Source organism: Pseudophryne corroboree, chromosome 8 (genome assembly GCF_028390025.1).
Source record: "Pseudophryne corroboree isolate aPseCor3 chromosome 8, aPseCor3.hap2, whole genome shotgun sequence".
NCBI classification, from domain to species: Eukaryota; Metazoa; Chordata; class Amphibia; order Anura; family Myobatrachidae; genus Pseudophryne; species Pseudophryne corroboree.
Genome location: NC_086451.1, coordinates 342,116,357 through 342,132,545, shown reverse-complemented (window position 1 = coordinate 342,132,545; position 16,189 = coordinate 342,116,357). Strand labels below are relative to the sequence as shown.

Sequence of the window (16,189 nt, the reverse complement as noted above, 5' to 3'; positions counted from 1 at the left end):
ATGTTTATTTATCCTGAGTGCGAGCTGTAATTTTGTTTGTACTCTAATGGAATAATTATCATGAATGACTAACCGAGCAGTAAAGTTTAAACAAGGCCTTTCTCAGACATGGGAGTGTCTTTCCTTTATTGTTATTTATGAAGAACTCTATGAAACGTGTACAAGGTCATTTTTGTGCAGGAACTTTAATTTGAAGCTAATTTTTTATTTTTTTTATTTTGTAGTATTGTTCTATAACTTCTCTCACATTGAGATGCGAAGATAAACAATTTCCTTTGTGTTTTTAGTGACCGTTCTAGCCATATTTAATGAACTGCAAGTAGATGTGGAACTCTACGCCCTTCTCTTTGGTGAAAGTGTCCTGAATGATGCAGTTGCCATTGTGCTGTCCTCGTAAGTCTTCATCTTCTCTCTACTGTAATGAAGGTTCATTGATGTGTCACATTTTAATCAATCAGACTTGGTGCACTTATTCATGTCAGCACTTCCTAATAAATATTCTGCTTTCTCATAAATATTTCAGCACATAAAATGCACACGGGGAGAAACGTTTTACACTTTCGAACACAAATATTGCCAGACTGATACGACATCAGTGCTAAATCCCAAACACAATGGAACATTCTCTTGTTACAGTAAATTAGGGTTGAATTGATTTTATAAAGGATTATTTTTAAATCGGATATAATTGTTGAAAAATTCAGAATTAGAATAGCATCACAAATGTAACTACAGCAAATTCATGTTACCATTAAGTGTAACTCAAAGTTACGTAATCAGGGCAGTTATTTTAAATTAATTTAAAAATCTCTGATTAAATACATTTCGTGCATTCAGTATTAGTAATCCTCAAGGCCATATGATAATTGGCTAATTAATGCAGTGACAGTCTTGCTAATGAATGCACTTTGAAAAATAAATCTCAGTATTTCATGGTATGGCATTCTCTGGGAATACATTTATTCCCATGTTTTGGTGCAGCTCCTGTCTTATGACGCATAGTGTCCTTCCAGCATAGGAAAAGATCTTCATTTATTTCAAGTGGTGTCAATCTTAACTTCTCAAACACATGGTTGTCGCCTAAACTTGCAGATGCAGATGTTTATCCAATAGTCTTTTGAGGCTAAAACAATTAGATTTCAAGCTGAAGGACTGCCACACTGTCTGGTCTCTTAGAGATGAATAATTGGGTTACAGTCCTCCTTTTCTCCTCCAGGCTCTGCTCCTTTTCCCACTGCTGACGCGTTTCACCTGAAGTCAATCTTGATCATATCGAATATTGTGCAAAAACTATATTAACTTATGACTGTTGCTTACGCATAGTGGAAGCAGCCATTTTTTTTGTACTGAAGTTATATTTATAAGGATGTGGGCTGTAAGTCCACACTGAATCTGTGCCTTAGGAATATTAAGCGTGAAATACAAAGCGGTATGATTGATTCCTAGTGAAGTGATTGGCTGCATTCTGACACATTTTGTTTCAGATCTTTAAAGTGTTGTTACCATTGTGTGTATGATTATGACCCCACTTCTATGGAGGTGCTGATTTCTAGACAAACCAGCCAGTATGAAGCTGTTTTATTTATGCAAATATTATCCACATGTTTTTGTATTGGGACAAACCTCTATGTCGCGTTAGCAGCGGCTTAACAAACTGCTGCCTATATAAAGTCTGCTTTTCTGTGGTTGCATCAGTTTATCACATTGTCTATATGTAATATGGTAAGGATGATTGCTGTGCCCATTAAACTGTCCCATCACGCGTTACTGTTAGTTCTGTCCAGGATTGTTTATACACTGCTCAAAAAAATAAAGGGAACACTAAAATAACACATCATAGATCTGAATGAGTGAAATATTCTTATTAAATACTTTGTTCTTTACATAGTTGAATGTGCTGACAACAAAATCACACAAAAATTATCAATGGAAATCAAATTTATTAACCCATGGAGGTCTGGATTTGGAGTCACCCTCAAAATTAAAGTGGAAAAACACACTACAGGCTGATCCAACTTTGATGTAATGTCCTTAAAACAAGTCAAAATGAGGCTCAGTAGTGTCTGTGGCCTCCACGTGCCTATATGACCTCCCTACAACGCCTGGGCATGCTCATGATGAGGTGGCGAATGATCTCCTGAGGGATCTCCTCCCAGACCTGGACTAAAGAATCCGCCAACTCCTGGACAGTCTGTGGTGCAATGTGGCATTGGTGGATGGAGCGAGACATGATGTCCCAGATGTGCTCAATTGGATTCAGGTCTGGGGAACGGGCGGGCCAGTCCATAGCATCAATGCCTTCGTCTTGCAGGAACTGCTGACACACTCCAGCCACATGATGTCTAGCATTGTCTTGCATTAGGAGGAACCCAGGGCCAACCGCACCAGCATATGGTCTCACAAGGGGTCTGAGGATCTCATCACGGTACCTAATGGCAGTCAGGCTACCTCTGGTGAGCACATGGAGGGCTGTGCGGCCCCCCAAAGAAATGCCACCCCACACCATAACTGACCCACTGCCAAACCGGCCATGCTGGAGGATGTTGCAGGCAGCAGAACGTTCTCCTTGGCGTCTCCAGACTCTGTCACGTCTGTCACATGTGCTCAGTGAGAACCTGCTTTCATCTGTGAAGAGCACAGGGCGCCAGTGGCGAATTTGCCAATCTTGGTGTTCTCTGGCAAATGCCAAACGTCCTGCACGTTGTTGGGCTGTAAGCACAACCCCCACCTGTGGGTGTCGGTCCCTCATACCACCCTCATGGAGTCTGTTTCTGATCGTTTGAGTAGACACATGCACATTTGTAGCTTGCTGGAGGTCATTTTGCAGGGCTCTGGCAGTGCTCCTCCTGTTCCTCCTTGCACAAAGACAGAGGTAGCGGTCCTGCTGCTGGGTTGTTGCCCTCCTACGGCCTCCTCCACGTCTCCTGATGTACTGGCCTGTCTCCTGGTAGCGCCTCCATGCTCTGGACACTACGCTGACAGACACAGCAAACCTTCTTGCCACAGCTCGCATTGATGTGCCATCCTGGATGAGCTGCACTACCTGAGCCACTTGTGTGGGTTGTAGGGAGGTCATACAGGCACGTGGAGGCCACACACACTACTGAGCCTCATTTTGACTTGTTTTAAGGACATTACATCAAAGTTGGATCAGCCTGTTTTTCCACTTTAATTTTGAGGGTGACTCCAAATTCAGACCTCCATGTGTTAATAAATTTGATTTCCATTGATAATTTTTGTGTGATTTTGTTGTCAGCACATTCAACTATGTAAAGAACAAAGTATTTAATAAGAATATTTCATTCATTCAGATCTAGTATGTGTTATTTCAGTGTTCCCTTTATTTTTTTGGAGCAGTGTATAAATGTCTCATCATATGCTGACGCTGTCTGTGTGTGCAGTGCCTAGCAAGACATACTAAAAGCAAATACTTTTTGGTGATGAATAACGTTTTTGTTGATGTGATTCAGAAGCTAGAACTCTCAGGACATTGATTGAGAGCTGTAACACTTTACTGCCCTGTGCAACGTAATTATTTGTATAAAGTTTAATTCTGATTCTACAGAAATCAATGTACATCTTTCTTCCAGGTCAATTGTTGCCTATCAGCCGGCCGGAGACAACAGTCACACATTCGACATCACTGCCATGTTGAAGTCTGTAGGAATGTTTCTGGGCATTTTCAGCGGGTCCTTTGCTATGGGAGCTGCAACTGGAGTGGTCACTGCATTAATATCCTTACCTGCCAGATGCAGCACCACAGAGCTGCTTGTGTATTTCTGCGATGCCAATCATCTCGGTGATATGGCATACCTAGTAATGGGCAATAGAATTTCTAGATCTTCCTTGCTCTCTAATAGTACATGTTAGTATATATAGAATATTACATGTTAGTGTGTGTATAGTGCATGGTGCTTTTGGCCTAAAATAATCTTTAATTCTCCTTAACAATCTTCCACGTCACTAAGTTTACCAAGTTGCGGGAGTTCCAGCTCCTGGAGACTGGCCTGTTTTTCTTGATGTCCTGGAGCACATTCCTTCTTGCTGAAGCTTGTGGCTACACTGGTATGTTGCGTAAATGTTCCATGCTTCACTGTCATGTGAGCTAAAATATATTGCACAGGAACCCAGGCCAGAGGTTGACCCATTGCTGGCTTAGGATACATGTTGTGTCTTACTTGTGCGGTATAGTATGCAGAGAATGCTCAAGTTTCTTTTTAGAGAAATAAGAGGTCACATTTCACACACTTATTTTAGCGTTCCCAATATTTTTATATTACATTTTTCCTCGCAACTGCATTATGTATTTCTCTATCCATCTGCACATTGTATATGGTCTTTTATCTCCCCAAAGAGACAACGGTTCAAGTCCCGGGAAGAACATCCCAGAGTGTTCAATAACATTTAGTTGTATGTAGCACAGCACTGAGGTGTAAATGTTTGGGCACCCAGTATGCGTAGGCTACAAGCAGTCTTAGGTAATTACAGGATATGGTGTCCACACACAAATGTTTATTTTCAAAGTGTAGTAATTAGTTTACTAATCTCATATGAGCTGTCTAATCATTCGCTACTTTGCCTTGCTTATTGGCACCATCCAACAGTAGTGACTGGCCATATCCCTTATACTGTGTTTGCTGTCACAGATACGTTTCTGACAGTTAACATCCTCTGACATTAATATTGCAATTAAACATGAATCACAAATCGGTACAGAAAGTACCCAATTGTGATAATCGGCGTTTTGCTGGAATATTACTTGTTAAAAAGAGAAATTGATTCAGCAGCTGAGTAAAAACAACTTGCCAGGTTGCAACAATTAGAAACTATAAGAGAAAAAAGAATACTCTGCGCTTGAAACAATGTATCTAAAATATAAATGTGCAGTCTGACACAGGAGAAAGATTGACTCAGTGAGGCTTAGATATAATATGAAGTAGTTTATGTAGTATCTCTTAAAACATTTATGACACACAGTTAAACAAACAATTAATACATTATCTCACACATATTATAATAAATGAGAATTTTAAAATTGCGTGCAACATGCAATAGAATTAATAGCTATAACCCTCAGATGGTGATTTAGAGTAGTCCAAATACTGGCGTCCCAGTATGTTAGTATTGTAAATTTGTAGCTCCCGCAATATACTTTTCACAGTCTCAATTTTTATAGATAACTGAAGAAAGGTGCAGCTTATACTTAGTGCTCCCGTGCTGGTTCCTGTGTTAATGTGCAGTCAGGATCCTTTATAGAAGTGAAATACACATGGAGCGGAGGTATATCATTCAGTTACTTCTTAAATAACCGCAGATAACTGTCGCTTTTCCAAAAGTAATTGTTGGTTTAAAGGTAATTAGCTCTGTTTATAGACAGTCAGTCTAGCCGCCGTCAGAGTGGCTCCTGGTAGCAGGTGTTAGGCCCCACAGCGGGGGTCAAACGGAACTCACCCGACCAATGTTGGAGAGACGTGCTGCAAAGATAGGTCCAGCGTGCGGCAGATGACTGCGGTTGAAGCTGTTACGGCTATACTGAGCCGGCTGTGCTGAGCCGTGGACTGTGTTTGTGCGGCGGCTATCACCAACTAGAGAGCATAGCGGAAAGTGGGCGTCAATGCGTTTCGTCTCCTAGCAACCGGAGACTTCCTCAAGACGAAGTATAAGCTGCACCTTTCTTCAGTTATCTATAAAAATTGAGACTGTGAAAAGTATATTGCGGGAGCTACAAATTTACAATACTAACATACTGGGACGCCAGTATTTGGACTACTTTAAATCACCATCTGAGGGTTATAGCTATTAATTCTATTGCATGTTGCACGCAATTTTAAAATTCTAATTTATTATAATATGTGTGAGATAATGTATTAATTGTTTGTTTAACTGTGTGTCATAAATGTTTTAAGAGATACTACATAAACTACTTCATATTATATCTAAGCCTCACTGAGTCAATCTTTCTCCTGTGTCAGACTGCACATTTATATTTTAGATACATTGTTTCAAGCGCAGAGTATTCTTCCTTCCATTAATATTGTAATGACTAAATTGGATTCTGTAGCTGCTCTTTTTTTGCTGATGTGTCATTAGAACAATAAAACAGATGTGGTGAACATAGAACCTATTTTAATCAGATAATAACATACTGATCAACAAACTGCCATCTATACCATATATGTATATGTGTCCTAGTACCATGTGAATCTTAGAATGAAGAGAAGAGCATTAAGAGGAGTGTGCCTTTGTTTGCAGGTGTGGTCGCGGTCTTGTTTTGTGGCATTACCCAGGCACACTACACCTATAACAATCTGTCCACAGAATCCCAAATCCGTACAAAGCAGGTATGTCATAATGTTTCATTACTGATTCTACTGTTCATTACCTTTTTTTTTTTCCCCCCACAAATTTGCATCTGTTAATAGACACCCTGAAACTAAATAAAGATAGGTGAGAGCAGGGAGGGCTGCTCTGGTCACCTGGGGGCTGCTTGGGGGGAGAGCAGGGAACCAGCCTCCCTGGATAAGTTACAGTGGGGCAGATGTATTAAGCCTGGAAAAGGCATAGAGAAGTGATAAAGCGGTGATCAGTGCAATGTGATAACGCACCAGTCAATCAGCTCCAATATGTAAATTGACAGTTATGAGCTGATAGGCTGGTGCGTTATCACCTTGCACTTATCACCGCTTTATCACTTCTTTATGCCTTTTCCAGGCTAATACATCTGCCCCAGTGTAATAAGAAGGAAGATCTCCCAGCATTCACTTTTGCAAAGTAAAATGGATAGCTCCTTGCGGGGTGATACGCCTGCAGGAGAATTCCCTACCACACATTGGAGCAGATGTATTAACCTAGAGAAGTCATAAGGAAGTGATAAACCAGTGATGAGTGCAAGGTGATAAACACACCAGCCAATCTGCTCCAATATGTAAATTTAAAGTTAGGAGCTGATTGGCTGGTGCGTTTATCCTCTTGCACTTATCACTGGTTTATCACTTCCTTATGCCTTCTCCATGTTAATACATCTGCCCTTTAGGGGCAGATGTATTAACCTGGAGAAGGGATAAAGAAGTGATAAAGCAGTGATAAGCGCAAGGTGATAACGCACCAGACAATCATTACGGATTTGAAAAATGACAGGAGCTGACTGGCTGGTGCGTTATCACCTTGCACTTATCACTTCTTTATCCCTTCTCCAGGCTTAATACATCTGCCCCTTAAAGTGTTGCAAATTCCTTGTAGATGGGCATTTTATGTGCTTAGTGTGGTCTATATTTTAACAGAAAAATTGCTCAAAAATACAACTGCTGCTGATGTCAAATATATCAGTTATGAGCTCAGTGTCGGTGGCCGCAGCTGTGGTTCCTCCATGTGACGAGGATAGACAGAACTTCTCACCAACCTTAAAGTATGGGAGCCTAGCACACAGGCAAAAAGTGTTGATCGCAGAGTGAATGGATGGGGTGCTGATATCCTGAATACAACCAGGAGCGCTCTGTAAAGGTCTGCTGGCAGACATCGTTTGCCTTGCCTTTTCTCTGGCCACGTGTGGACTACCGACTGAGGTTCCATACTTTAAGGTTGGTCAGGAATTCCTTATAGTCACAATAATTAATTATAATTAATTATAGCCACAATTCAGGATTACGTTATACACTTGTTACCTTAATTAAGTGCATTAATATTAGAAAGTCATGCCCAAAACTTCTTAACCTGTGATTAATACAGTAAGTCCTTAATAGACTGTCTGCCTATGAAAACCTCTACATGCTTCCTATGAACTGAAGTCTAGGAATAGTCCCGATCCAAGAGCTGAGTGCATGTCTGAGGGCAGCGTCAGCTGGCAGCTTAGAAGTGTTTATACACTGATTATTTTTTTTTATTATATTTTTGTGTGGCGGGGGGTGAAGGTGAAGCCTTGTTTTTGTTCCTTTTCTTCTTTCGCGGTTATTATACTGGCGTTAAAAGCCGCAAAGACTGCATACACTCGGAGGAGAAACTGCATATATTGTGACCATAACATTTCCAGCTTTATCCACCAATTGGTTAGAAGCTCATTCAGGCCGCATACCCATTAGGGTTTTACTTTCATTACTTTTAGTAGCAGTTTAGAGTTCCCTCTAGGGTATCAAATCCAGTTTTTGTGTTTATCCCATATAAATGTAACACAAATAGCACGACAAAAGCTATGTTAACACTAGAAACAATGGTTTTTAGCGTTGGACCAGCTTAAAACTAGATTTACAAGTTCCATTGGGTATAGAGCCCTTACAACATGGTCTCTAGAATGCAACGAGTACATTTAAGTTGTGTCACTGTGGCGTCAGCATGGCAGGAGACCTGTTCCCAAGTCAGCCACGTGTGCTGGGTGTTTCAGGAAAAGGTGGTAAGAGAGGTGCTCATTTTACACACTAATTATTCTCCCTTCTTTCCCCTTCTCAGCTGTTTGAGCTTTTGAATTTTTTGGCAGAAAACTTTATCTTCTCCTACATGGGTTTGGCTCTATTCACTTTCCAGAATCACGTCTTCAATCCCACCTTCATAGTGGGCACTTTCGTATCCTTTTCTAAACTTGTTTTTTTTCCTGGTTTTGGCAAAAGGTATCATTTATTTATGAAAAACTTCATACAAACCATTAATTTTCATATAAAAATTTGGAACCAATGGGGGATGCTACACATTTAGTAATTACAATATGCAGTCCCCATAAGATGATGGCTGGTGTTAAATGTTTATTTTTAGGTGAGAATTACAAATGTTTGTAAAATGTATATTTCCATATCCCGCTCAATGATATTTACTGCGGCTAATTGACTCGCACGGGGCTATCCTATTAGCCCCAATGCTGGCGTTTGTTGGTGATTTGAAACCAAATCCCAGAGAAGTACCCATTTTTTCCGCAATAGCTGGCATGAAAACACATAGGCTCGCAGCTTTTCATGGATCCTATGTTTTCGGGCGATCAGGGCAAATTTTTTGCACAGAAAGAAAACGGGCTATAGTTGGATAGCCCGAAAAGGACCATCAGCAAAAATCACATTAAATGCCTGTTTTATTCTGTGTGAAAAATTAGCACATCTAATTGGATACCCCCCATGTCAGATTTGAAGGGTAATAGGAGTCATTAATATTGAGACTTTCTTAAATGGTAAACTGTGTATTATGGTAGATGATAATGGTATGCTGAAATTCTAGAAGACATTTTCCTTAATAATTACCATATAGCTTGCAGTCTTCCTGGGAAGGGCCACAAATATTTATCCCCTCTCGTTCTTACTTAATCTGGGGCGAAGAAACAAGATTGGCTCAAACTTCCAGCACATGATGATGTTTGCTGGTATGTCAGCTCATTGGCACCCCTAGAGGCAGAAGAGAGCAATGCACTATGTGTTTGAGTGACTGCTATCAATGCATTACTATAAAAATGATTTTGCCTTATAGCACAATAACCATACTTATCCCAGCATACGTATTCTCCTGTTTCATGGCCCTCATTCCGAGTTGATCGCTCGCTGGCTGCTTTTAGCAGCAATGCACATGCTAGGCCGCCGCCCTCTGGGAGTGTATCTTAGCTTAGCAGAATTGCGAACGAAAGATTAGCAGTTCTGCTATTAAGTATTTCCTTGCAGTTTCTGAGTAGCTCCTGACCTACTCCTAGATTGCGATCACCTCAGTCCGTTTAGTTCCTGGTTTGACGTCACAAACACGCCCTGCGTTCGGACAGCCACTCCCCCGTTTCTCCTGCCACTCCTGCGTTTTTACCTGACACGCCTGCGTTTTTTAGCACACTCCCGGAAAACGCTCAGTTTCCGCCCAGAAACACCCACTTCCTGTCAATCACTCACCGATCAGCAGAGCGACTGAAAAGCGTTGCTCGGACCTGTGTAAAATTGCACAGTTTCGTGTGAAAATACTTAGCGCGTGCGCCCTGCGGCCCACACGCATGCGCAGAATTGCCGGATTTTCGCCTGATCGCAATTCTGCTAAAAACGGCAGCGAGCGAACAACTCGGATGACCACCCATATCTGTAAAACCCAGCATGTTCTAATAACTATGCTAAGACTTGCAGTTCCACAAAAGCTGGAGAAAGCTTGCAACTTGTATCAAAATAACTGTTCAGTAATGTTGAAATGATTTGTGACCTTATACATCGGGAGCCTTTTTCCATGATCAGCAAACCGTTGCAGTAATTATCTTCTTTTTTTTTCTTTTCTTTTTTTTAGGGTTACGTGGAGCAATGACATTTGCCCTGGCTATCCGCGATACAGCCACCTACGCCAGACAAATGATGTTCTCTACCACACTGCTTATAGTATTTTTTACAGTCTGGGTATTTGGAGGCGGCACAACTGCAATGTTATCATGTTTACATATCAGGTAAGGCTCTTCCCTCCATACTGTACAATGCTTTCTCTTTCTCTCACTTGCAATTTCTCTTTCATCCATCTGGGGGGGCGCTGCATACTTATTGATGGGTTAGAGTGTGAGGTTAGGGAGTTTGGTACAGAACCTATAAAAACGAACTCCTTCCCCCTCTAACCCCTCCCATCTCCAGCCTGACCAGCAGAATACCTCAGTTTTAGCTTTGTGCCTGGAGAGTGCAGGCACAGTTCTCCTTGCTTTAGCTTTTAGTTAGGTTTTTATTTATTTGATTTACTTTTTTTGTATATACTTAGTCCCCATCTACAGGTGACAAGTATATTTAGAGTGGGGCTAGATAGAAAGATAGAGCATTCCCACTCAATACAGCCTCTGAGGAAGCCACCATACTGAGGTCACTGGGGCTTTCTGCTATCCGGACAAGTGATCCGAGCAGGCAACTGTAAGGTAGGACAAGGCTCCATAACCTTATGGTCATTCCAGCAGCCACAACCTGGCTAGGCAGCGTTGGGCTATTCTTCCCCTATTATTCACTATTGTGATGTGCGATGAGCGGCGGGGCGCGCTGGGAGGTGTTGTGTGCGGCGGTCTGGCAGAGACCACTGGTAAGAGCACGCGCTGCGGCTCTGTCCATGCCGCACAGGTTGGATGGGTAACAGCGGTACAGTTCTCCGGCCACCCGAATATTGAAGGGCGATATAGGGACATTCCCCCAGCGGTACGGTGACCGAAGGGGATATTGTCCCTGGACGCTATTTCCGCCTCTGTCTGGCACCGCGCCTTGCATATAGAGGCTTAGGTCACCTTGCTGAAGGGGAACGGCCAGCCGCGGCGGTTACACAGAAGGGGGAAGGAGTTTTTCCCGCCTTGCGCTTCCCGCTCGGGTGATGCTTTCTGCGCCACCCACCTCAGTCTGTGGGGGTGGGCTAGAACTACGAGCGCCATCTTCTCCACGCTGCTGAGACACTGCGGGGGATGCTGCGCTGCTGATAGCTCATCACACACACACAGAGAATTAAGGGGACATCAGCTTCTCACCCTGTTCGTTTCTGGTGGGGATCGGCTGATGGCAAGTATTGGGCTAGCCCTGGCTGGTTCACTGTAATTTTTCTGATACTTTCACTGTTACAAAAGTAATTTGTGAGGCTAGTGGGTTCTCACCCTGTCATTATTACAGGAGGGGATTATATCTGTTTTTCTCTAACGTCCTAGTGGATGCTGGGGACTCCGAAAGGACCATGGGGGATAGCGGCTCCGCAGGAGACTGGGCACAAAGTAAAAGCTTTAGGACTAGCTGGTGTGCACTGGCTCCTCCCCCTATGACCCTCCTCCAAGCCTCAGTTAAGATTTTGTGCCCGAACGAGAAGGGTGCAATCTAGGTGGCTCTCCTGAGCTGCTTAGAGTAAAAGTTTAAATAGGTTTTTTTATTTTCAGTGAGACCTGCTGGCAACAGGCTCACTGCATCGAGGGACTAAGGGGAGAAGAAGCGAACTCACCTGCGTGCAGAGTGGATTGGGCTTCTTAGGCTACTGGACATTAGCTCCAGAGGGACGATCACAGGCCCAGCCATGGATGGGTCCCGGAGCCGCGCCGCCGGCCCCCTTACAGAGCCAGACGGAAAATCGGCGGCAGAAGACGTCCTGTCTTCAATAAGGTAGCGCACAGCACCGCAGCTGTGCGCCATTGCTCTCAGCACACTTCGGTCACTGAGGGTGCAGGGCGCTGGGGGGGGGCGCCCTGGGACGCAATGAAAATACCTTAAATGGCTAAAAATACATCACATATAGCTCCTGGGCTATATGGATGTATTTAACCCCTGCCAGTTTTCCACAAAAAAGCGGGAGAAAGGCCGTCGAAAAAGGGGCGGAGCCTATCTCCTCAGCACACAAGCGCCATTTTTTCCTCACAGCTCCGTTGGAGGAAGGCTCCCTGGCTCTCCCCTGCAGTCCTGCACAACAGAAACAGGGTAAAACAAGAGAGGGGGGGCACTAAATTGGCATATTAATATATACAGCAGCTATATTAGGGAAAAACACTTATATAAGGTTATCCCTGTATATATATAGCGCTCTGGTGTGTGCTGGCAAACTCTCCCTCTGTCTCCCCAAAGGGCTAGTGGGGTCCTGTCCTCTATCAGAGCATTCCCTGTGTGTGTGCTGTGTGTCGGTACGCTGTGTCGACATGTATGAGGAGGAAAATGGTGTGGAGGCGGAGCAATTGCCTGTGTTAGTGATGTCACCCCCTAGGGAGTCGACACCTGACTGGATGGTCTTATGGAAAGAATTACGTGATAGTGTCGGCACTTTACAAAAGACTGTTGACGACATGAGACAGCCGGCAAATCAGTTAATACCTGTACAGGCGTCTCAAACACCGTCAGGGGCTATAAAACGCCCGTTACCTCAGGTCGATACTGACACGGACACTGACTCCAGTGTCGACGGTGAGGAAACAAACGTATTTTCCAGTAGGGCCACACGTTACATGATCACGGCAATGAAGGAGGTTTTGAACATTTCTGATACTACAAGTACCACAAAAAAGGGTATTATGTTGGGTGTGAAAAAAACTACCCGTAGTTTTTCCTGAATCAGATGAATTAAATGAGGTATGTGATGAAGCGTGGGTTTCCCCCGATAAAAAACTGCTAATTTCTAAAAAATTATTGGCATTATACCCTTTCCTGCCAGAGGTTAGGGCGCGTTGGGAAACACCCCCTAGCGTAGATAAGGCGCTCACACGCTTATCAAAACAAGTGGCGTTACCGTCCCCTGATACGGCCGCCCTCAAGGAACCAGCTGATAGGAAGCTGGAAAATATCCTTAAAAGTATATACACACATACTGGTATTATACTGCGACCAGCAATCGCCTCAGCCTGGATGTGCAGTGCTGGGGTGGCTTGGTCGGATTCCCTGACTGAAAATATTGATACCCTGGACAGGGACAATATATTATTGACTATAGAGCATTTAAAGGATGCATTTCTATATATGCGAGATGCACAGAGGGATATTTGCACTCTGGCATCAAGAGTAAGTGCGATGTCCATTTCTGCCAGAAGAGGATTATGGACGCGACAGTGGTCAGGGGATGCGGATTCCAAACGGCATATGGAAGTATTGCCGTATAAAGGGGAGGAGTTATTTGGGGTCGGTCTATCGGACCTGGTGGCCACGGCAACGGCTGGAAAATCCACCTTTTTACCCCAAGTCATCTCGCAGCAGAAAAAGATACCGTCTTTTCAGGCTCAGTCCTTTCGTCCCCATAAGGGCAAGCGGGCAAAAGGCCACTCATATCTGCCCCGGGGCAGAGGAAGGGGAAAAAGACTGCAGCAAACAGCCTCTTCCCACGAACAGAAGCCCTCCCCCGCTTCTGCCAAGTCCTCAGCATGACGCTGGGGCCTTACAAGCGGACTCAGGCAGGGTGGGGGCCCGTCTCAAGAATTTCAGCGCGCAGTGGGCACACTCGCAAGTGGACCCCTGGATCCTGCAGGTAGTATCTCAGGGGTACAAATTGGAATTCGAGACGTCTCCCCCTCGCCGGTTCCTGAAGTCTGCTTTACCAACGTCTCCCCCCGACAGGGAGGCGGTATTGGAAGCCATTCACAAGCTGTATTCCCAGCAGGTGATAATCAAGGTACCCCTCCTACAACAGGAAAAGGGGTATTATTCCACGCTGTTTGTGGTACCGAAGCCGGACGGCTCGGTGAGACCCATTTTAAATCTGAAATCCTTGAACACTTACATAAAAAGGTTCAAGTTCAAGATGGAGTCACTCAGAGCAGTGATAGTGAACCTGGAAGAAGGGGACTATATGGTGTCTCTGGACATCAAGGATGCTTACCTTCATGTCCCAATTTGCCCTTCTCACCAAGGGTACCTCAGGTTTGTGGTACAGAACTGTCACTATCAGTTTCAGACGCTGCCGTTTGGATTGTCCACGGCACCCCGGGTCTTTACCAAGGTAATGGCTGAAATGATGATTCTTCTTCGAAGAAAAGGCGTCTTAATTATCCCTTACTTGGACGATCTCCTGATAAGGGCAAGGTCCAGAGAACAGTTAGAGGTCGGAGTAGCACTATCTCAAGTAGTACTACGACAGCACGGATGGATTCTAAATATTCCAAAATCGCAGCTGATTCCGACGACACGTCTGCTGTTCTTAGGGATGATTCTGGACACAGTACAGAAAAAGGTGTTTCTCCCGGAGGAGAAAGCCAAGGAGTTATCCGACCTAGTCAGGAACCTCCTAAGACCAGGCCAAGTGTCAGTACATCAATGCACAAGGGTCCTGGGAAAGATGGTGGCTTCTTACGAAGCGATTCCATTCGGCAGATTCCACGCAAGAACTTTTCAGTGGGATCTGCTGGACAAATGGTCCGGATCGCATCTTCACATGCATCAGCGGATAACCCTGTCTCCAAGGACAAGGGTGTCTCTCCTGTGGTGGTTACAGAGTGCTCATCTCCTAGAGGGCCGCAGATTCTGCATTTAGGATTGGGTCCTGGTGACCACGGATGCCAGCCTGAGAGGCTGGGGAGCAGTCACACAGGGAAGAAATTTCCAGGGCTTGTGGTCAAGCATGGAAACGTCACTTCACATAAATATCCTGGAACTAAGGGCCATTTACAATGCCCTAAGTCAGGCAAGACCTCTGCTTCAGGGTCAGCCGGTGTTGATCCAGTCGGACAACATCACGGCAGTCGTCCACGTAAACAGACAGGGCGGCACAAGAAGCATGAGGGCAATGATGGAAGTGGCAAGGATTCTTCGCTGGGCGGAGAATCATGTGATAGCACTGTCAGCAGTGTTCATTCCGGGAGTGGACAACTGGGAAGCAGACTTCCTCAGCAGACACGATCTTCACCCGGGGGAGTGGGGACTTCACCCAGAAGTCTTCCACATGATTGTGAACCGTTGGGAAAAACCAAAGGTGGACATGATGGCGTCCCGCCTCAACAAAAAACTGGACAGATATTGCGCCAGGTCAAGGGACCCTCAGGCAATAGCTGTGGACGCTCTGGTAACACCGTGGGTGTACCAGTCAGTGTATGTGTTCCCTCCTCTTCCTCTCATACCAAAAGTACTGAGAATCATAAGAAGGAGAGGAGTAAAGACTATACTCGTGGCTCCGGATTGGCCAAGAAGGACTTGGTACCCGGAAATTCAAGAGATGCTCACGGAAGACCCGTGGCCTCTACCTCTAAGAAAGGACCTGCTCCAGCAGGGACCATGTCTGTTCCAAGACTTACCGCGGCTGCGTTTGACGGCATGGCGGTTGAACGCCGGATCCTGAAGGAAAAAGGTATTCCGGATGAAGTCATCCCTACCCTGATCAAAGCCAGGAAGGATGTAACCATACAACATTATCACCGTATTTGGCGTAAATATGTTGCGTGGTGCGAGGCCAGGAAGGCCCCTACAGAGGAATTTCAACTGGGTCGGTTCCTGCATTTCCTGCAAACAGGACTGTCTATGGGCCTCAAATTAGGGTCCATTAAGGTTCAAATTTCGGCCCTGTCAATATTCTTCCAAAAAGAACTGGCTTCTGTTCCTGAAGTTCAGACGTTTGTCAAGGGAGTACTGCATATACAGCCTCCTTTTGTGCCTCCAGTGGCACCTTGGGATCTCAATGCAGTTTTGGGATTCCTAAAATCACATTGGTTTGAACCACTCACCACTGTGGACTTAAAATATCTCACATGGAAAGTGGTAATGCTGTTAGCCCTGGCTTCAGCCAGGCGTGTCTCAGAATTGGCGGCTTTATCCTATAAAAGCCCTTACCTAATTTTTCATACGGACAGGGCAGA

The 16,189-nt window shown here is 44.4% G+C and overlaps 1 protein-coding gene across 1 annotated transcript in view; it reads left to right on the top strand.

Moving 5' to 3' along the window:
* The window catches only part of SLC9A6 (solute carrier family 9 member A6), a 161,570-nt gene that overhangs the window by 94,215 nt on the left and 51,166 nt on the right, over positions 1 to 16,189 (top strand). The window contains exons 6-12 of the mRNA XM_063937453.1: positions 288 to 393; positions 3,591 to 3,732; positions 3,960 to 4,065; positions 6,253 to 6,341; positions 8,440 to 8,553; positions 9,223 to 9,334; positions 10,222 to 10,375. Of these exons, the coding sequence (XP_063793523.1) occupies positions 288 to 393; positions 3,591 to 3,732; positions 3,960 to 4,065; positions 6,253 to 6,341; positions 8,440 to 8,553; positions 9,223 to 9,334; positions 10,222 to 10,375 (823 nt within the window). The remainder of the gene's footprint in view (positions 1 to 287; positions 394 to 3,590; positions 3,733 to 3,959; positions 4,066 to 6,252; positions 6,342 to 8,439; positions 8,554 to 9,222; positions 9,335 to 10,221; positions 10,376 to 16,189) is intronic.